A 23,117-nucleotide genomic window follows, 5' to 3' on the forward strand; every position below is an offset into this window, starting at 1 on the left:
TATATATAATGGAGTATTACATGGCAATGAGAAAGAATGAAATCTGGCCATTTGTAGGAAAGTGGATGGACCTCGAGGGTGTCATCCTAAGAGAAATAAGTCAGGCAGAGAAGGACAGATACCACATGTTTGCACTCATAGGTCTAACAGGAGAACAGGAGAAACCTAATGGAGGACCAGGGGGAGGGGAAGAGGGAAAGAGAGTTGGGGAGAGAGAGGGACACAAAACTTGAGAGACTATCAAATACTGAAAACAAACAGGGTTGAAGGGGAAGGGGGATGGGGGAAAGAGGTGGTGGTGGTGGTGGAGGAGGGCACTTGTGGGGAAGAGCACTGGGTGTTGTGTGGAAACCAATCTGACAATAAACTATTTAAACAAATGCAACTGCTACAAAAATCTATTTGTTTCAAGTGTTCCCAGACTCACTGAGTTGAAGCAAAGTGCTCCTTGTTCTGCCTTTTCCTATCTCCCTGTTATTTGGATTTTCTCCATTTTCATAATTCAGTTTGTTTTTAAGAATAAGCCATTAATAGCAGTGATCTCATTTTACCACTTCCCTGTTTAAATTATTACTTATCTGTTATATTGAAATGATTCCGTGGACTTACCATTTTACTATAAGGAGTTCAGATTTTATTCCCAGAATTATAATATGTGCCAGACTTTGTTTCTAGAAAACTGCATGTCAGATTTTGAAAATTTGACTGTTGAACATGGGAGAAAAGGGCAATGATGCAAGGTCTAAAGACTGCCATCTGATGTTTCAATTGTTCATAAATAACAATTTACTCATATTCATGGTTTCTGTTTTCCAAATTCCTAGGAGGTCAGCACTTTCTCTGTAATTTTATAGTGCCATGACAAATAGAAATTTCATAAATGCTTCTCCATAATATATATGCTTTTATAGGTCAGCTAGGTCAAAGATAAGAAAACACAGTCTTATATTTTGAAAATACATTTCTATTTTTACGCGCAAGAAATATGTTTTATATTCCTTAACTTTTCATCACTGTTTTATAAACTTTAACAGCATGCCATTTATAAAAATATAGAGAGCTATCACATTAAGATGGCTAGGCATATGATTCAATATTCAGTTGTCAACAGAAATGTTGGTGTTTAAGTAATTTTATTAAATTTGTAATATTATTTGCAATACCCACTGCTAGAGGTAGTTTAAAAATATACAATTAGGAACTCATTTGAGACATCTCCTTGAAGGTTACTACATAGCAAATGTTTGGATCTATTTTCAACCAATAACATTATCATGGAAGTATATATGTATGTGTTTTTTTGTGCGTGAAATGTAACATCACAAATGCCATAATCTTTTTTCAACAATTTTAAGATCCAGGTAAAATAATGCAGCATAAAATCCTTTTCTGTTTCTAAATTTAATTGATTTAATCACTGAATTTAAATGCTTGGAAATTGTTCTGCTTGCCGGTGTTTGAATGCCAAATACATCATCTACAGTTCTAAAATGAATGTTGCAGTTTATATTTAGACACCTTAAAACACTGCCTTCTAAATTACCCCAAATAACCCACAGAAATGGTTAGTAAAATTGATAATAATGGATGTCAAGTGTCCCTACCATCAGCTTTCCGATAAGTATAACTTTCGCAAGGCAGAGAAAGTATTAGGGTCTTACTAAGTGAATGCTTTTTGTGCAGATGCCCAGGCAATACAACGCACAGCACACCCAGATTAATCTCAACTCTTCCAGAGCCTAACTTCCCAATTTTAAACAGAGGCAAAAGAGCCAATAATCTTTTTTTTATCTTCACAGGCAAAATAAATTCAAGTTTTGCTATTTTCAGAGATATCAATTCATTGATTCTCTTTGATCAGTGCAGTTTGGATTGACTTTTTCTTCCTACTGCTTCCTGAGAATGTTAAAAAAAAAAAATCAACCAATGTAGAAGGATTCCTTGACAGTCAGTCAGGTGCACAGTCTCTCTCCTCTGCCTTCTAAGAAGACTCAAGTCTTTAGCTTTCCCTGACACAGAGCACACACATCAAATAGGGTGGGGTATTAGTGTGGGCAGTGTAAAGTCCACGGAAAAGCTTACTCTTGGGGCACTGACACATACTAAATGTTATGCAAGATGAGGAATAAAAAGAATAGTTACACGAAGTGTTCAAAATTTGGGCTGGGAGAGCTCATGTCAGGGAGAGATGAGACCTATAACATTAGCTTAGGTGGCTTCCTAAACTCCGCTCTTTCTTGTCCCACCTTCACAGTCTTTACCGTACTCGAATATCCCCTATTTTATTATTCAGTTTTGATTTTTATTCTATTATTGCTCAAATAGATTTACTTCAAAAATAAAACTGAGGTTAAAATTATAAATTAAAAAGAAGCAGTATCCCTTACGATAAACAACTATAACAATATATATAAAAACTACTAAATTTTAAAGTATCCACCTGCATACTGCTTAAACAATTTCAATTTTCCATCAGGGGAACACATGCTACAATTCTGGGAAATTTCACCCAACAAAAGAATCCACATTGCTAAGTGGGAACAAAATCACTGAAAATTTCAAGGATAACATCACATGTTAATTAGTTTTTAAAATAAACTTCTGGGGAGCCTGGGTGGCTCAGTCAGGTAAGCATCCGAGTTTGGCTCAAGGTTTGTGAGTTCGAGCCCCACATCAGGCTCTGTGCTGACAGCTCAGAGCCTGGAGCCTGCTTTGAATTCTATGTCTCCCTCTCTCTCTGGCCCTCCCATGCTCATACTCCATCACTCTCTGTCTCTCAATAACAAATAAACGTTAAAAAAATTTTTAATAAACTTCTATATGGCTGGTATCTGGTTAGTTGCATCCCCATGTGTGGTGAACAGTCACCTGCCTGATGAGGTTTCACGCAGGAAGTCCAGTGGCTCTCCACAGTGTTTCCAGTGGCGTCTGGCAAATGTTTAAAACTCTTTGGTTTGAATGTAATTACTTTGGCTCAGTGATTTCAAACATTTTAAACCAGTCAACCTTTTTTATTTTTTCAGATAAAGCAACATTTTAAAAATCAGGAAATGAAACAGAAAATTTGGATTTTATTTTTACAAACATATTTTCAAGGTTCAGTGTGCTAACACTTTGAATAGTCAATCCATGAGAACAACGTAGTTTTTCTGATCAACAGTTGCAGTGTCACAGGCATCCTATTTTCACTGATTTCTGCATTTTGTTTTAGTTGTGTGACATTGAGAATATCCTGACCCGAACAGCATGTGATTGTAAATGCTAGGAACATTTTGCAACTCACATGGTGGTCTTATACCATTCTGATTTCTGGAAAGTGGAATAGTTGGACTTGTACCTTCAAGGTTAAGACCATTAGAGTAGCTGAAAACTGCTCAGATTACTTGACAAGTCCTTACTGTTTTGCTAGCAAAAACTTTTAAAGGTATTTTGTTTTTTTTTAGGAGACATACACCCCTATGCTTACAGCAGTGTAATTTACAAAAGCCAAGATATGGAAGGAAGCCAGTTGTCCATCGATTGATGGATGGATAAAGAAAATTTGATATACATGTATATAGAATGCAATATTATTCAGTCACTAAAACGAATAAAACTTTGCCATTTGCAATGACACAGAAGGAGCTAGAGAGTATAATACTAAGTGAAATAAGCTAGTCAGAGAAAAACAAATACCATAAGATAACATTCCTATGTAGAAACCAGGAAATAAAACAAATGTGCAAAGAGGGGGAAAAAAGAGAGAAACTAAGAAACAGACTCTTAACTATTGAGAACAAACTGATGGTTGCTATAAGGGAGGTAGGTGGGGGTAGGTGAAACAGGTGATGGGGATTAAGGAGTGCACCTGTTGTTATGAGCTCTGAATGATGTGTGGAATTGTTGAATCACAATATTGTATACCTGAAACTAATATAATACTGTATATTAACTAACTGGAATTAAATTAAAAATTTATAAAATAAAATACTAGTGAAGATACTATTGAACGAATACAAAAAAGAAAGCATAAATAATTTATAAGATATTCGTATTATAGATTACTTTGTAGCCACAAAGTATAAATCAATAGAATGATCTTCTGCCATGCAAGGGTTCCTGAGATATATAATCAAGAGGAAAAAACAGAACAATGCATACAGTACATTCTCACTTATGCGCACAATTAAATTGAGTCTATGAACGGGTCTGGTATCTGAGTCAATACAAAAAGGCATGGAGTCCATATTCTATTTTAAGCCAGAAGCTGGAAAACTTCTGTAAGAGGCAGACAGCAAATATTTTCAGCTTGTGGACCATCTAGTCTTTAGAAAACAACTATGTAACTCTACCATTGTGGCACAAAAGTTTCTATAGACAACTATAGCAGGCATACAACTCAAAGGGCAGGGCTGTGTTCCTGTAAAACTTCATTCACAAAAAAATCTGTAGGAAAGAGTTGGCCCCCTGGCCTGGAGATGGCCAACCCTAGTCCTTGTTTACTCTGTTTGCAGAGTAAGAAGTGAATTATTGCTAAAATCATTTACAAAAAACATACTAGTATATTATTTGTATTTTAAAAATATAAATAAGCAGTGTCATAATCCGAAAAAAAAAAGTTTTTCAACTTTGTCAGTACAAATTTTTGGTATGATGTTACTTGTTATTTAGTTGAGATGTTCACTGGAAGATTCACTTAGTCAAATTTATCTTACTCTGCATACTTAGTTGAAATTTAGTTTCAGTTTCATTGCAGGCTCTTTGGCTGTAGTTGTAAGCACATTTATACCACAAATATCAGATAAAAGTGCACCTGATGATTAAGCTAGTACAAGCCAACTATCTTTGTAATGTAGTTAACTAACGCAATTTCTTTATGAGCAAAATACTTTTTAAATTCATTTCCATTCTCATTTAAAATATTACTATTAATACTCTGTTTTCACTTCCATTGATTGTTATGTACTATTTATTGCTCACACCTAGTAGAAGTAGGTGGGGCCTTTTAATTGAATGGGATTCACATGCACTGTGCTGATAATGTACCCATTTGTGTACCCATTTGAAGTTTGGGGGCCTTTTAATTGAATGGGATTCACATGCACTGTGCTGATAATGTACCCATTTGTGCAATTATCCTATTAAATATACAAAGACATTAAGGGAGGGAGAGCATAGGAGATGCAGAGAGGGGCAGAGGGAGAGAGAGAGAATCTTAAGGACTGTCCAAGCTCAGCACAGAGCCGGACACAGGTCTTATTCCATGACACTGGGATCATGCCCTGAGCTGAAACCAAGAGCCAGACTCTCAACTGACTAAGCCACCTACATGCCCCATGATGACATAAATATTTTAAGTGACCATTACAAAACTACAGATTTTCCAGTTAATGGCACAGTTTTAACTTACTTTGTTTATCTGTGCATATGTACATATAAAAATGTGTATGTATAGGTACATATATCTATCTTTTTATCTATTGAGAAGGAAGAAGAGGATAAGGAACAGGAGAAGAGGAAGTTATTTTTCTGGCAGAAGAATTTAATGATCTTAGAGTCATTAATATGACAAAATATGTTACAGAACACACCTTACTGTGTTTTTATTATAGTTTTTTTTATGTTTCCAAAACATGGCAATAATTAGGTCGACCAAGGTTTTACGGAACCTCTGAAGAATTACAGTTATAATTCAATGGAACAAAGTTTGAAAAATAATGGTTCAGCTAAAGACCTTTATTTCTTATAAAATGCAAATACCTCTACCTTCATCTGCAATCATTCATTTATACATTAATGTGAGTGAATTTATTAGACATCTTTCTGAGGCTTGGATTTAATTTATAAGAGAGAAAAGCAAAGGTAAACTCAGCAAATGAAAAGTAGTGAGAAAGCTTGAGTATTAGGGCTAGGAGCACTAAAGTCCCACTTGGCCTACTTTACAGCTTTGCTTGACCACCACAGCGTCTATATATAACATGCTTATTTGTATTTCCAAAAACAAAACACAAAAGGCAAACCCACAGAGAAAATATCTACTTATTAGATGAGTGTGAATATGTTTCAAAATTGCATCCAACTGTTTTAGAATATTGTGCTGGAACAATAATGTAATTAAATGAATTCGTTGTAATTTTGATCAACTTGAATTAAATTAAGCATAAAATTTCCAACCAGTGAAATTATTAACTGAAGATACTCGGATCCTAGGCGTCCTCAAAGACAGCGAGCAAACTCGTTGTGCAGGAGCCCCGATCATGTACAGCGTAACACAGATGAGGATTTAATGCTCTAAAACCTGGTCTCCTACCCTTGGTCCATGACATGTTTTAAAATTAAGAAAAAAATAAACTTTTTTCTTCGTTTAAATCCTTCTACCAGATAAAATAACCTATCTTGATTGCTAGAATCTAGTGACGAAGGCTTCCCCCATCTCTGTCCCCATCAAAAGCTTTCTTACAGTTTAAGAAAACAAACATCTATTTCAATAAAGTAAAAATTTAGTTTAAACTACAGACTTTTTGCAGAGGCATATAAGAAAAACTGTTAGTATTTGAAGAAGGCACTTCCTATACAGGAAGTTATATTATTAAGTTTTTTTTTAATTTCTTTACTTACATAGTTTTTAACAGTGAAAAATATTAATTTGGATCTGGGCAAAAGGAATGTGTTGAACTAGAATTATATTTTTCCTATTTCCTGCTAAAGTCAATACTTACAATCATTTTATGTGAAATTGAAAATATAGTTAGATTTAAAACACTGATTGACTCTAATATTTCATACTATTGTTTTTATGTCAAGATATTGAAAACAAAATCAAATGATAGAAATATGTACTACTGAGGAAAGGGATCTATGCAGTTATCTTAAGTAATAAATTTCACTTCTTGACTAGTAAGTACAGCATTTGTGAGTTAACAGAATAAATCTTCAGTCAAATCTTAGAGGCATTTTGAGATACTTCTAGCTGATTTGTTGTCAAACATATCAAAATGGAAAACAAGTCTGGATAAAGTTAGTAAAAAGGAAATATGGGTTAGTACTTTTATTAATATTCAGCTGGTAAAATCATTTTTAACAATGGGATTGTTCTTGTCTGAAGATAAAACTAAACTTGAAAAACTAGCATCATCAGTTTCAAGAGAGGGAACAAAAAAGTTGACCCAAATCAGTTATGAACATACTTTTGTTATTGCTTGTACAATGACCTTCAAAAACTCTGATTTCTACTGTTTTTCCCTATCTCTGCACTGAGAAAAAAAGTATTCTAATTCACAAACCCTACAAGTCATACTTTCTTCTTTCCCAAATTTGTAGAAACTTAGCCCTAATAATTCCACAACAATAAGTATTAAGACAGAATGGAAAGATGTTCCTGTACAGTTATGGGCAACAGTGGTTTCTGACAATATTTCTGGCTGACTTTTCTGTGCTTTATTTCAGATGTGTATTCCTGAAAAAAAAAAAAAAAACAGTGCAGAGGGGCCAGCAAACAGCATGCCTGCAATATCTCCACATGGGTTATATACACAATCGTCCTGGTTGAGCACAGTCATGAGTTTTATAAACTTTAACAGCTCACAGGTGAATGTAGCTGGCAGCTGAACATTAAGAATAATTTAGATCTATATCTAAGCTATCAATATGTAAAGGATGCACCAAGAATGGGTATGTAGTAACCACATAAATATTGGAAATTATTATAAATATTATATATAATTTTAATTATATGGATTATATTTCTAATACATATGTACTCGGTGCTTTCCTAAAGAGAAGCAGAGATTTTTAAGTCTTATCTTTGTACAGTCCTTAAACTAATTTTAATACCTAGGAGATTTTTACTAATCTCTTAGATATTAATCTTATACTGAAATAATGTCAACAACCCCTAGGAAACTGTAATTATATCCAATTCCCTTCATTTTAAGATTCATATGGTGTAAACCTACTCACTTCTATACGTTTTTCCTCCAAAAAAACTACTTCCGCTTCCCTCAATGTTTTCATACAGTTATATTAATTGTGAGTATGAAGCATTTATATTAAGTTGCCATAAGTTTGCTTGTACTAAATTACATGACTCTTCAGGATTTACCTCTTTAGGATTGCCTACATGTTTAAGGGGCTTCAAAAGCTTCTGTCATTGATAGGTTGGAATAAGCACTTTTTTCAGGAGAATAGTACCTAATACTTACTCTGTCCATCTTTGTCAACCTCATGGCCACCATATTCCATACAACGGAGGTAACTGCTGGGTACCGAAACTTGAATCAGATACCGTAAGTCATGGAAAGATCAAGCTATTTCTTACCACCATAAAGCCTACCAGCCATCTTAACATGTTATTGTGTTATTTATTTTCTAAATACATTCATTTATTTTTCTTGGGTCCATAAGGCTGTAACTTCTCCATATTCTGTCTTTCCTACACTGAGCTGGCCAATATGCTTTCTGAGGGTGCTCTGAATGCCATCAATAGTATTAATTAGATTCTGGAAAGTAAAAGAAATGAACATAAATGAACAAAAATGATAATTAGAACCCTGCCAATTTAATATCTGTCTATAAAATCCATCAACAAGAATTAGTTGTCTTGTCCCAGTGTGAACCACATTACAATGAAATTGAAAATTCTGATCCACAGCTATTCTATCCCAATTTGTTAGTCTTTTATGATCTGTTTCCCAGGTCTCCTAACTGTTGTTATAAAATTTCTGGAAAAGTAGCAGCAATTAACCAAATGTTTTTGTGGGATATTTAAACATGCCATTATAGAGCAACACCTTAATGTAAGATAGCTTGATGTCATACCCTAATTGAACAAAGCCAAGAATAAAAAATCTTGCAACACAATTTTAGAAAAACCTCAGCAAGGCACTTCTTATAATAACACAAACATCTTGACTAAAATGACCACATTTTAGAACTTAATGTGCAATATATTGTATAATCCTATCCACTAACTACCCACATGTATTCTATATTCTGTTGGGAAGGAGAATAAGGAAGAAAGAGATCCAAAGAAGGAAAGTACACAAAAAAATCCATGTAAAATATAGCCAGTGTATATATGATTTTAGAATATATTATGATAAAATTTAATTACACATATGTACTGATACTATGAATAATATAACTGCATATATCCTTAGACTACCATGCAATGGGAAAGTCTTTAATTTTAATGTAGCCTTGAAAGCAGGTTAAAAAGCAAATTAACACAATTGAACATAAGAAAACTGACCTTGACTTGCAAACTTCAACTCTTTAGCATCTGTGAGTGTGGTCCTTTTGTCAGACCCTTTTTTCTCTATTCGGCGATGGCTTCGTCTTTTCTTAGACTCTCCCCAAAGATTGGATCCACCATGCATGCTTGGTATGTTCAAAATAGCAATTCCTTCCAGAGAGATGTTTATTAAATCTATTTGTACTCCATCACACTGATCAGTAAAAAGAACAACAACAACAACAACAAAAAAACAGTAAGATATTTGATCTTCCTTTCCTTGATTTCTTCTTTTGCTCTTCCTTATCTTGCAGTAGGAGCTTTTAAGTCCACAATGCTGTCGTACTTAAACCTTTCAAGAACAATTAAATGACTATTCTAAATGTCAGTATAAAAGTTAAAGCAGCCAGTAAAATTAACCAGTTATCATTTAAGCATGTCTTAAACATGATCAAATTAAATCATCAGTTTATCTTTGTTTATTTCTATAACCCATTGGGAAAGAAACACAGTAGTGCCTGTATGATCAGCAACAAATTTCCAACATGTTGCAAAGAGGTTGAGTCTAGGAAACCTGGTCAACACGTAGGCAGAATATTTTTTTAAATACTTATTTATTTTTCAGAGAGAGACACTGGGAGAGTGAGAACCTGAGTAGGGTAAGGGCAGAGAGAAAGAGAGAGAGGGGAACACAGAATCCGAAGCAGGCTCCAGGCTCTGAGCTGTCAGCACAGAGCCTGATGCGGGGCTCAAACCCATGAGGCAGGCAGAACTTTTCATGACTGCCTTCTAGTTAGAACACGCTGTGAGCCAGTATTGAAGGAAAGTAAGGAAACGGAATTCATAATTCGTGGTCTCACTTGGTTGGTCAGAGAAAGAAGTGGCTTAATAGACTTTGGGAGTAAAATAAAGTAAAAATCAACATTTCAAAGAGACCTGAATTACATCACTGAGGCCAAGGATGGTTTCTTGCACTAGATTAAGTTCCAAGCACAGTGTCAGAGGCTTTGAGAGGCATTACTGCCTGAAGGAATATGGAGGAGCAGGACTAGGCAGGCTGAGTGAAAGAAATGCCCAGAGCAGCACTAAAAGCAATCTCCAACCCACCATTACTTTACAGCTGCTATTACAGTTGAAAAATAAAAATAATCAACCACAGTTTTTTGTTCCCCTGGTGACAAAACCCTTTTGATTATGAAAAATAGGAAACTTGCTAACAGATGATGCTCTGTGATATTCAGAGTGGTCACTTGTTAATTTTTGGAATTTTCTGTTCATTTCTACTGATGGACTTGTGTGGAGAGTGGCAAGGCTGTATTTTTGGAATTATTATTTATTTATCCGTTCGCTTTGTGGCTTCTAAAGTGGCACTTATTGTGTATTTAATCCAGAGACTGTTCTTGTGTCAGCTGATAGGAGCTGATATGAGAAGAGACGCAAATACATAACACTTTGTTTTACAGAGAACTTTGTTAGGAATATGCGTTTCATAAACCGAAGTCTATCTGTGTGGGGCTGTTTTATTCGCCGTGTGCTATTTCAGAAACAAACACTGACCCTGACTTCATCTCTCCCTTTCTCGTGGTCAGGATAATTTTGGAACCTAGAAGAGATGATGTTCCATCTAGATGAAAAGACAAAAAAACTCCAAAACAAAACAAAAAAATCAAGAAACCTCTCTTTTTTCTCCATATTTGCCTCCTCATACCAAATCTAATCCTGCATCTTGTTCATCAAAATATAAAAACTGTGAAATAAAGAAACACATCTTGAGTCTACTTGGCAGAGCTAGAAACAAATTCTAGAGAAGGTGCCAAGTTTTCATTCAATTTGTTTCAAAGGGGGTGAAACCAAGGTCTGGATGATGCCTCTCCCCAAGAAATAAGCGATTTTTTTTCTCCTTTTCATGTATTAAATTAAGATGATTTCTTTTTACTAAAGAATTCTGCTCATGTGTACACTCACTTACTGCTATATATTCTAGATAAACAGATATTAATTTCATAATTAAAAGTAATCTTGTGTAAATACCCTGCAGGCCTCAATGAATCAAACACATACTGTGTGTCAGCCCTCCCACTGTCTTCAAGTGGAATGTACGGGCTGGATAATTAGATAGTACATATTTTTTAACCTTATTTGCATGCATATTATATCTTTTGCACACTGACAAGCAGCAGTAACAACAAAAGTCAGATTACCACAGGGAATTCCCACAAAGAAGTCTTCATTCCTTATAATTTGCAGCCTAAATTAAAATAATTTGATCTTTGACAAGGATGAAATGTCAAGCAGAAGGGGGTCCTCTACAAGCCATGGCCTGTGGCTTCTGAAATCTGCCTAATTTATGTCAGTCACTTCTTAATACATATTTAAGTATTACACGAAAAAGATGATAAATATGCAATCTGACACCTTTGGTATTTCCCTGCTGTTAATTTATAAAGGTCTGGCTTTCCCCAAACTGACTAAAATCATTTAAATAACAGAAGAATTGTGAAATAAGCTAGAGTTAGGGCCTGGCTTCCATTTTCACTCAATATTGAACACAGCAGGTAGTACACTAAGACAATTATTTGACTAGGCCTTAGAACCCCACTGTGACAAGTTACTTTCAGAATTAGTGAAGGAGTATTCCTTTGTTCATCTGCAGAAAAGGGGAGCGGTTGCAAACAGGCTTTTTGTTTTAATTGAACTAGGGGAGTTACATCTGACAACTGGAAAACATCAGTGTATACTATTATTCATGTTTGCACTCTTCAGAGTCGCGTCACGTGCAGCTCCAAGGAAACAAGTAAGCAGCTTTTGGAAAAATGGAAAAAAAAAATCCTCAAGGAGTTCCCTAGAAGGACTAATGAAGAACACTGAGCTTTCTATGAGAGCAGGACAATGTACTTACATAAATTGCTATTTATTAATGATTTGTTTCCACTAGTTCTTGACCCCAGGTTACCTTCCTCTGTTTGCTTTAACATCTTGTTCATTAGTCTGGAAAATTTCGGTGCTAGTTCAGATGGAGACCAAGAATTGTAGCGCACCGACTGGGTGCATGGAAATAAAAGCTGACGTGAAGGCTATGAAATATAAACAAGTTATAATACTGTGTCAGATAGTATTTTCATCCGCTTTGAAGATTTATGATTTTTAAAAAGGTAGCTACAGAGGAAAAGAATATAAAAGCTTAGAAGCTAACAGCCTCGGTTAGTCAATAAATCCTGAATATTTTTATTATGTAGAAAAAAGGTCGTTAACATAGAGTACTATGGGAGCTATTTGCAGAGTGCAATGCTATGAAGCCTCTGCCCATCCTTTTTAGTTTTAATATGAAGATCTTATTCCAGAGACAAATTTACCTAAAAGAAATGAAGGCAGTTTAAATATTTCTGCCAGTGTAGTTTAATCCCTGCTTACAAAGCTACCTTGCACCTAACTAAGCAGAGGTGTTAAAGACAAACTTCTAGAAATAAATGTATTGTTTTGGATTCAGTGAATATGTTCTTTGATAGAAAAATTCAAAATCTGAAGACCTTAGGAAAGCTACAAGTGTGGATAATTTGATGAGATACAATTAATAATACACTGTAAATATTTTCCCATGAGTCTAATTCTATGCCCAGGTCAGATTAAAATTATACATAATTTGATTTAATCACACATACAGACATTGCTTTGTTCATTATATAAAATAGCCTGGATTAAAATAGCTTGCATGAGCCTACTTTTAGAAGAAATTCTACAAATGTATATGCAATCAGTATGACAAAATTATGTACGTATTTTGCAGAGAACAGAAGCAAATCTACCAATTAAAACACTCCTGTACAGGGGCACCTAGGTGGCTCAGTAGGTTGAAAATCCGACTTTGGCTCAAGTTATGGTCTCACAGTTTGTGAGATCGAGTCCCATGTCAGGCTCTGTGCTGACAGCTCAGAGCCAGCAGCTGACTTCGGCTTCTGTGTCTCCCTCTCTCTCTCTACCCGCTTCCCTACTCACACCATGTCTCTCTCTGTCTCTCAAAAATAAATGAACATTGAAAAACAATTTTAAAAAATTAAATAAATAAATAAATAAATAAAACACACCTATACATAAAAATAGCCTAACACTATCTCTTCTGATGTTTGAAAGCTGTGGTGCTGTATATTTTCCCTTGAGTATGCTCAATGTTTTGTGAAATGCGTTTTATAACTTTTATCTACAAAACACAGTGTGATATAGGGTCCCAGGACATGCCTTTTAAGTAATTTTAGTATTAGCTGGCAGTCCAGGGGAGGGGATGGAAGTCTTGACTATGGATCATCGCAAGATGTCTTTCAGAGCAGGAGGGGAGCTGGTAGGTAAGCAAGAGAAACATGGAGGCACACCTGGAAAACAGGAAAATCTGAGGCCTGTACCATGCATGCACACACAGGTGCTAAACATGTTGATAATAATGATAAAATCACTGGCTCAAGATACCCAGCACTGACCGCAAGTATCAGCAGAAAATCAGTTTAGTTTTACATATTTTTCCTTTTAAATAGATACTGTGAAAGCTAAAAATTATTGCTGGGAAATTAGAATTCTTACCAGAAGTTATCTCATTAAAAATAAATTCTGCTAAACACAGAAAAGAATATTCATTCACCTTTTGGTCATTCACTCTTTTTTTATTTGTCTCATTTCTTCATTCTTCTAAGAAAAATTATTATGTTTTATCTTAATAAAATAAAACTATGCCCACCACTACCACATTTCTTACTCTCTTCTGGAATAAGAAGTTGTTTTTCATGTTTTGGATATAATGAGTCCAAATTTTGTTTTTAGTGAGCATGTTTGGTGAGATCTGCACTTTTACTGTCTACTTTCATTACTGCTTCTAGAATTTCATCGGGGGGGGAAAAATGTCACCTAGAAAGCTTCAGAAAAGAGTATGGATCTTTTAAATGTGCGCTCTCGCTCTCTCTCTCTCTCTCTCTCTCTCTCTCTCTCTCTCTCTCTCTCTCTCATGCACATGCACCCACACACACACCCCTCAAAGAGGGAAGGTGATGGATATACTGAGGGCATTGATTGTGGTGATGAATTCATGGGTACATATATATCACCAAACTTATCAAGTTGTATATATTAAATATATACAGTTTTTGATATGTCAAACATGCCTCAATAAAGTGGTTAAAAAATATCCATTCACAAATCATATTTCCCCACCCAAGACTGTGTGTTGGTATGGTTGACATTCAGCTAAGGTGCTCCAAGTATGTGTAGAAAGATCATCCAATCAAGAAGATGTGGTATATATATATATATACAATGGAATATTACATGGCAATGAGAAAGAATGAAATCTAGCCATTTGTAGCAAAATGGATGGACCTAGAGGGAGTCATGCTAAGTGAAATAAGTCAGGCAGAGAAGGACAGATACCATATGTTTTCACTCATAGGTCTAACAGGAGAAACCTACCAGGGGACCATGGGAAGAGGAAGGAGGGGAAAGAGTTGGGGAGAGGGAGTGAGGCAAATCATGAGAGACCTCTGAATGCTGAGAACAAACTGAGAGCTGAAGAGGGAGAGGGGAAGGGGAGTGATGGTCATGGAGGGGGCACTTGTGGGGAAGAGCACTGGGTGTTATATGGAAAGCAACTTGGTAATAAACTTTTTAAAAATTAAATTAAATTTAATTTAAAAAATAAATAAAATGAGCTTTTCACTTAAAAAAAAAAAGAAGAGCATCCAAGGTAATTTTGATACACATGGGAGAGAGTGAGGTATGAGTTTGCCCCATTGTCTTTAAAAGCTCTGTGTTTTCCAGATTACTGGGCAGGAAGAATCTTAACAGTAGAATCCTTCTAATTTATTTTGTATCACTGAGGCTTCTTGCCCTTTGTTTATTCTTGAGGTCATTATGATTTTATAGAAATAATCATTAAAACAAATAGTGCTTTGGAAAGGAAATTCTAACCCTTAAAACATACTATCCTTCTCAGTCTTAAAAATAACCAAAAGACTGAAAAACTTTGGATAATGGGCTATTGTATTTCCTCAAGAATGTTGCCTGGTACGTGGAATGAATTAAAAGTCCACAAACTTTAGAGTTTCAATTCCAGATGTTGACCTATGACTCTGAGGTACACATCTATGCCTGAAATAGTTTAACACAAACTTTGTTTTAACATATCTTCTTATTTTAAAACTTTCCATTTTATTACTTATATTTGGTAACTAAGTTAGAGAATAACTCAAATTTTTAAAATTAAAAATTACATTTTGTTAATCTCTCTTTCATATCATATATATGTCTGCATGCTTTATATATGACATATAGTACATATATCATATATATCTTGACATTATATGTTTATAATTTCCAACTTATTTATTTCCTTAGATTTAAACATTTCATCAGAAACATAATTCTCCTTTTTCTTAAATTATTAAATAAAATGCTCATCTGCTCATCTCTGTAATGGAACTATATGGGAACCGCTCAAATTGATAGAGTTTTGACAAAGACAAGTCAGATCATGTATATACATTGCTTAACATCAAGCAGAAGGTATAGTTAATAAGAGATAGAAATTAGCTGCTATTATTATTATCAAATATTATCCCATCATATTCATATTATTCCAAATATTCATCCCTTTTGGAAAAATGTTTCCTCTATGAAAGAGAAGAGTGAAATAAAGGGTCACATTGCAAACAGTTTGTTTTGAAGAAGCTGCTGATAAAACATATATCTACTTGAGGGAGTCTTGTATTTTTATCTGCAGTTATGTATTTTCAAATCATAATTTTAGGCCAAGTAGGGAGCAACAGCAAACAGAATCAAATTTCCAAATTGATGTTTCTGTTATATTAAATTATAAAGTAACCTTGAGGGTAGAAAGGCTTATTTTGCTACTATGATAGACTGGATTCATTAAAAAGTGAGTAGAAAATCAGGTTGTGCATTACCATCTATACACGCAAAGACACATACACACCCCTCAAATTTTAGAATTGAGATAAATATGTAACATTATAACCGTATTTTCAGGATATGCAACAATAAAGTGGGGAGGGCACAGTACTGGTTCTGATTTACATGTGCTACTGCAATGGGCACCAGAATACGCCAGTAAAGGCAGAGCTAGGAAGCCAGATTTGGAGAGCTTGAAAGGAATGTCCTTTCATTTAAGAATATCTTCTTAATCCCTCTCTCTCTCTCTTTTTTTTTTTTTAACTTTTTGACATATAGTATAGTATCATACTCTAGATAAACATGTTTACTAAATTAAGATACTTTTGGGGGGGTGCCAACATATTTATTAAATCAAGACTTTATTTTGCAGGGTGGAAGGTGTGCCTTGGTGGCCCGGTTGGTCGAGCATCTAACTCTTGTTTCGGCTCAGGTCAAGATCTCACAGTTTCATGGGTTTGAGTCCCGAATCAGTCTTCCTGCTAACAGTGCTGAGCCTGTTTAGGATTCTTTGCCTCCCTATCTATTCGCTTCTCCTCCACTCACATTGTCTCTGTCTTTCTCAAGTAGCTTAAGGTTCACCACAGAATTGAAGAAGAGGTACAGAGATTTCCCATCTAACCCCTCTTCCCACAGAGGCACAGCCTCCCCATTTATCAGCATCCCAGACTGAGTGGTACATTTGTTACAAGTGATGAACTTATACTGACACATCATAATCACCTAAAGAATTTGCATTAGGGTTCACTCTTGCTGTGCGTTCATTGGGTTTGAACAAACCAAGAATTTATCCACATCATTGTATTTTTACAGAGTATTAAAACTACCCTAAAATCCTCTTTGCTCTGCCTCTTCATCTCTCCCTCCCCACCCAGTCCTGGCAACCACTGAACTTTTAACTGTCTTACAGTTTTATCTTTCCAGAAGGTCATATATTGGCACCATACAGTGCAGCTTTTTTAGATTGGCTTCTTTCACTTAGGAAAACACATTTAACTTTCCTCCATGTCTTCTGAAGGTTTGATAGCTTATTTCTTTTTAGCACTAATAATATTCCATTTTTTGGATGTTTATTTATTATTCATGTACCTACAAAGGACTTCTTGTTTTCTCCTGAGTTTTGGCAATTATTAAACTTGTAAACAATCATGTGCAAGTTTCTGTGTTGATGTAACTTTCCAGATCCTTTGGGTAAATACCAAGGAACATGAGTGCTGGATCATATGGTATGAATATGTTAATAGTTTTATAACAAACCACTAAACTGTCTTTCAAAGTGGCTGTACCATTATGCATTCCCACAAGCAATGAATGAGAGTTCCTGATCCTCCACATCTTCACAAGCATTTGATTTCAGGTGTAGAGCTGTATCTCATTATTGTTTTAACTTAAGTTTCTCTGATGATGTGATATGTTTCATCACATCTCATCATCCCACATATCATCTCATATGTGTATCTGCCATCTGTATGTCTTTTTTGGTGAGATATCTGTTCGTCTTTGGCCCATTGGTTTCAGCGGAGTTGTTTATTTCCTTAGTATGTTTTATGAGTTTGTATATCTTGGATTAACAGTCTTAACAGTCTCTTAACAGATGTAGCTTCTGAAATTCTTTTCTGTCTGTGGTTTATTTTCTCATTCTCTTGACAGTGTCCTTCATAGAGAATAAGTTTTTCATTTCAGTGAAGTGCAGCTTATCAATTATTTCTCCCACTGATTGTACACCTTTGGTATTGTATCTAAAAAGACATCACCATACTCAAAGTCATCTAGATTTCCTCCCATGTTATCTTCTAGAAGTTTCATAGTTGTGCACTTTACATTTAGGTTTTTGACACATTTTGAGTTCACTTTTGTTAAGAGTGAGTTCATTTCTTTTAGATTATTTTTTGTTTCTTTGTTGATGTTCAGTTATTCTAGCACCATTACGAAAAAAACCCCTCCTTGGCTCCATTGCGCTCACTTTCTTCCTTTGTTCAGAGACAGCTGAGTATTTTTATGGGGTGGATCTATTTCTAGGCTCTCCATTCTGTTCCACTGATATTTGCCTGTTCTTTCACCAAAACTGAACTGTCCTGATCACTGTAGCTTTACACTAGGTCATGAAGTCAGATAGTGTCAGCCTTCCTGCTTTATTCCTCTCCTCCAATATTGTGTTGGACATTCTGGCTCTTTTGACTCTCCATAGAAACTTTACAATCAGTTTGTTGATACTCAGGCACACACAAATCTGCTGGGATTTGACTGAGATTGTGTTGAATCAATTGATCAAGATGGAAAAAACTGACATCCTAACAATACCGAGTTTTCCTATCCATGAATTATCTCTCCTAATTCAACATTTTTTCAATCTGTGTTCAGCGGTAGGATAAAGCAAGGAGAAGTGCAAGAGGCTTTGAAGTATTCACCCAACATTCAACCAGAAGTCATACTTTTATTTTGTTCATTTTTGCCTTCTATGGATTTTCTTTGAGCATAGGTTTATGAGGGTAAAAAATGCTCAAAATCCAGTTTATTAAGAATTTTTTAAATAATGATATTTAAAGGTAAGGGAATATATTTTTTATTTTTTATACATATATATGCATCTATTTATCTAATATATCACCCTCTACAACATGTATATTACAGAAAGTCCATGTTGAGCCCAAATTCTTTAATTTTTGGGATTACATTCCTTTTCAGGGTTATGATCTGATTCAGTCATGAAGGGTATCTCCCATTCCATGATCACCAATTCTACTCTATGTCTAATACTTAAATTTAGCCACCAAAAAGGTTAAACCCTGGAATAGTACCACTTTTGCTGTCATTATCTTTAACTGGAAGGCTAGAATAATGAAGAATACAGCCAGGCTATTATGATCCAATGGGTCCATAACTAATTTTGTTTATCAAACCTATTACCTGAATATATGCCTTTAATGATTTAGGTCTCAGTAGATAAGTTATGAATTCATTTTAAAACTAAAAAGTGTTGAAGTCAATATTTCACAATTCATATCAGCTGGTCACTAGGTGTTCTTTTTTCAGAATTATGTTCCTTTGGTTTGTCTTTAACAAGGAAATATAAAAGGAAAATATAACTTTTCCTTTTTCTTAACCTCCTAAAATCTCTCAACAAAACTAAGTCATTTTCTATTATAACCCATCTCCAAAAATTTTAGTCCCACAGTATCTATATTCTTTTGGAAGGGCTATTTGTTCCAAATCTTTTCAAAGTTTGTCTTTTCTTACTATCTTTGCTCTCTTTTTTGGCTTTTCCACTTCCTATGAATGTAATGGGGAAATGGCAACCTCAGGAACTGAGAAAAATCTAGTTAATGAATGGGAATAGAATGGAAAAGTGTATTTTTTAACTTTTATTCACAAAAGCAAGTACAATTTTAGTTAACTGTGTTTTTAAGGTTGTAAGACATTGAAACCTGAAAATAAATGTATCTTTAATGCATCTTGCAACTTTTTTTCTCTTCAAGTACTTTCCTTTATTTTACATTTTTCTATCCACGTTATGCCTAGTAACTTCTCCATTGATTTCTAAAGTTGTGTTCTACCTCTTATCCTTTTTTACTGTGTTAAAACACCTCATATACAAAACTTAACTTTATACCAATAATTCAGATAGTACTGGAATCCCAAAGAGTGACAGAAATGAAATTTTAAGATGGTGGGTTAAAGTTATATGGATTGCTCAAAGTATAACTCCTTACATGGGCTGTCACAAACATAATAATAACCAAACTCAAGCAATTTCATTATATTATAAAATATAATTCATATTTCTTACTTCTATCTCTACAGATTCATGTAGCTTCTTGCAGGTGGCTGAGAAAGTTTCAGATGTGCCAAACTCAAAATACCAAAATTTGTTCTTCATTCTGAAAAAGGAAAGGAAGAAGCAGCTTAGGCAATTATCAATAATACAAGGTTTTTTTTTTTAATTGAGCAGTCCTGTCTTGTATTATAAGTCATAAAAAAGATTTGAGGACATATACCATGTATAATATAATAGATGGTCACATAATTTTCAAAGCTTAAATGTTGGTGTCAAATTATATGATTGTCCCTGAGGGAATTACAAGAATACATTGATCTGAGAGATACAAGTGTATCTTTGACTTTTCTATATATTGGTTGCTCAGATTTTAAAATATGATTTTAATACCTATAATTCTTAGCTTGTTCATAGACAACTTGATTTAGAACAGCCACTCTATAATCATGAAGGGAAAAAAACAATTGGAGCTTTTTATGAGAAAAATGAGACTAAGCTAAATATGCTAAATTTTTCTAGACGGCTATGTATTCATCAGAAATCAGCATGATTGAATAGCATATTGAAGAGGGAAAAAAAGCAGTGGTCATCCATAAAGATAAAATTTAGTAACTTTGGGATAACCATTATTTTTAAAAGACAGTATCCTCTTTTCTGTGAATAGTAGTGAGAAATTATGATACAATATGAAAGAACAAAAGAAACAGTAATAGTATTTTACCAGTATAACAAAAGTTGCAAGAAAATTGTAGTTTAAAATATTTCAGTATATAATCAGAAATAAGATACCCCAAAATCATATTCTCCCATGACCCAGTAACCCTATGTTTTTCTGCACCAGGTAAAGACATTTATAATCATTTAATGTAATTTTACAAAGACTGACTAGATTTTTATATTACCCAATATCGGATTTAAAAATTCATTCTCATGAAAAACACTGCAATTTTTAATTATATATACTTTACAAGATATTATGCCCTCAATCAGAAGAAAACACAGGTAAAACGAGATACCTTGTCACACATAAAGGCAAAACAGAATACATTTTGCCATATTCAAATATATCTCTCATATGAAATTATTCTTTTTGGCTTACAAATATGATATGTTCTTTTCACTTTAGAATGTAAATCATTTCAACAATTAAAAATACATTTGGCAAGGACCTTACTTAATTGAGCCCTAATATTAGTTACAGAAAATGACATGGATCCTAATACAGCATTTATTATTACACTGTGTTGAATAGAGTTCTCTGATATGAAATTAGAAATCACAAAACTAATTTCATCTACCTAGACATATTCAGTAATAGTTAGCCTCATATAAGGTCTTATTTACTATAAAATTTTCACTAGCCCTTCTTCTTGTATCAATTATCATATTGAGGCCAGTAGTCTGAAGGATTCTAGTACCAGAAATCCTTATTCTTTTCCAGAGAATATGTTCCTTGAGTTATGGCCTGAGTTCATATATATGAGTAGTTAAAAATAGCTGAAGGCTAATTAGATAGAACAGGGGTAAATATTTAACAACAAAATCTGAGGGTCTAAACCTATAGGCAAATTTATATTAAAGTAATGCAAATATTTACTTAATTGAATATATGTAATTTTACAAATTTACACAATGGCTGAAGTTATAAAAATTAAAAATATTTTCTTAATGATTCATCATTCTGATGAAAATATGTCATTCAATAGACTGAGAGGGAAATACTGATTGTATGTGGTAGTTTCTAGACAACCTCAGGATAAGAAAAAATAGATGTTTTATGATGGTTTAGAATTTTCTCCCTATATTCAGCAAGTTTTCTAATAACATCTTTGTGGCAGCATTTTATCCAGACCTTGGACTCATTTATTCATCCATCCATTCATTCAACAAATATTTAGTAAGGACATTAACTTCCATATACAAATGTGTTAAGTCTTAAATAACAAATATGAACACAATTCTCTTTGTTTCCAGGGAGCTCAGAATATTATAAGACTATGGGCATATGAAATGATTAAAAATTTAATTCTCTATATAAACTATGAACAAAATGTTATGGGGAAACATTTTAGTGAGTCAACTACTTTTCCGTGGTAGAGTCCAGAGAGCTTCAGTAGAGAAGGTGACATTTTAATAAGTCAGGACAGGGTGGCAAACCAGGAAGAAAAACAAGTTCTGGGAAAATTTAGGCGTGCAGAGTAATTCAAGAGAACGCAGAGTAGAGGCTAACAAGGGTCTGTTTCAGAACCTGTATGTAGAGCTAAGGGGTTTGGAGTTGATATTCTAGATTAATAGGATGTTGACAGAAGTTCATTACCAGTTGAGTGACATGGCTAGTTCTGTTACATGAGCAATAAGTTTAGCTGAAATGAATAAAGGGGCTAAAATGTTGAAATGCTAGTCATGTGAACAGAAATATGGATATTGGAGGGGTACAAATGAAGTACAAATGAAGGGCTAAACCAAGGGGCAAGGGAATGGAGGAAAGAGGCTCAATACAAAGGACATAAATGAAATAGTATCAATAGGAACTCATGGTATTAGATTATATTAATTTCTGTCATATCAAGTTTATTATTTCTGGATATACATACGGGAATACCAGAACATGACTCCAGCAAAAGAAGAACATGGGTTTATATTATGACAGGTTCTGTGATCTAAAGTATATCACATGGTAGTTTGAAAATACATACATATACATACACAAAACTGCTTATATTCCTTATCAATGATTACTCCCTGTTGTTTTCCATTCTGTCCATCAAAACTCTTCATAGCTTAATTAGGATGATGGAGGGCTCGCATCAGCTAACCAAAATATACCAACTTTAGAAAATACATCCCCCAAAAAAAGAAACTCTGAGAATTTACATTCAGCCTTTATTCACCATATTAGTTAGCATTACTGCTCATGTGCAAAAGCTGCTTTAAATTCTCCATTATTACAACCATTTTATGTTTCACTTAGATAAATATATGGAGGTAATAAAAAACACATAGAATCTGATTCCACATGACAAATTAAAAGCTGTTAAATTTTATTTTTTCAACCAAACTGGTCTTTAGGTTGTAGAAATGCAAAAAAGCACATTTAAGTATGTATGCTATTTACTTTTATGGCTCACATTAGAAAATGATCCAAATAATTCAAATTCAAATTTGCCAGAGAAAACACGTAGCTTT

At 34.3% G+C, this 23,117-nt stretch overlaps 1 protein-coding gene across 1 annotated transcript in view; it reads right to left on the reverse strand.

Moving 5' to 3' along the window:
- LOC115283403 (diacylglycerol kinase beta-like) overlaps positions 1 to 20,030 on the reverse strand; it is a 191,029-nt gene extending 170,999 nt beyond the window's left edge. The window contains exons 1-2 of the mRNA XM_029929657.1: positions 19,944 to 20,030; positions 9,230 to 9,425 (exon numbers count right to left, since the gene is read on the reverse strand). Of these exons, the coding sequence (XP_029785517.1) occupies positions 9,230 to 9,356 (127 nt within the window). The 5' untranslated portion in view covers positions 9,357 to 9,425; positions 19,944 to 20,030. The remainder of the gene's footprint in view (positions 1 to 9,229; positions 9,426 to 19,943) is intronic.
- Between the last annotated feature and the right edge of the window lie 3,087 nt (positions 20,031 to 23,117).

This window comes from Suricata suricatta, chromosome 2, assembly GCF_006229205.1.
Source record: "Suricata suricatta isolate VVHF042 chromosome 2, meerkat_22Aug2017_6uvM2_HiC, whole genome shotgun sequence".
Lineage (NCBI taxonomy): Eukaryota > Metazoa > Chordata > Mammalia > Carnivora > Herpestidae > Suricata > Suricata suricatta.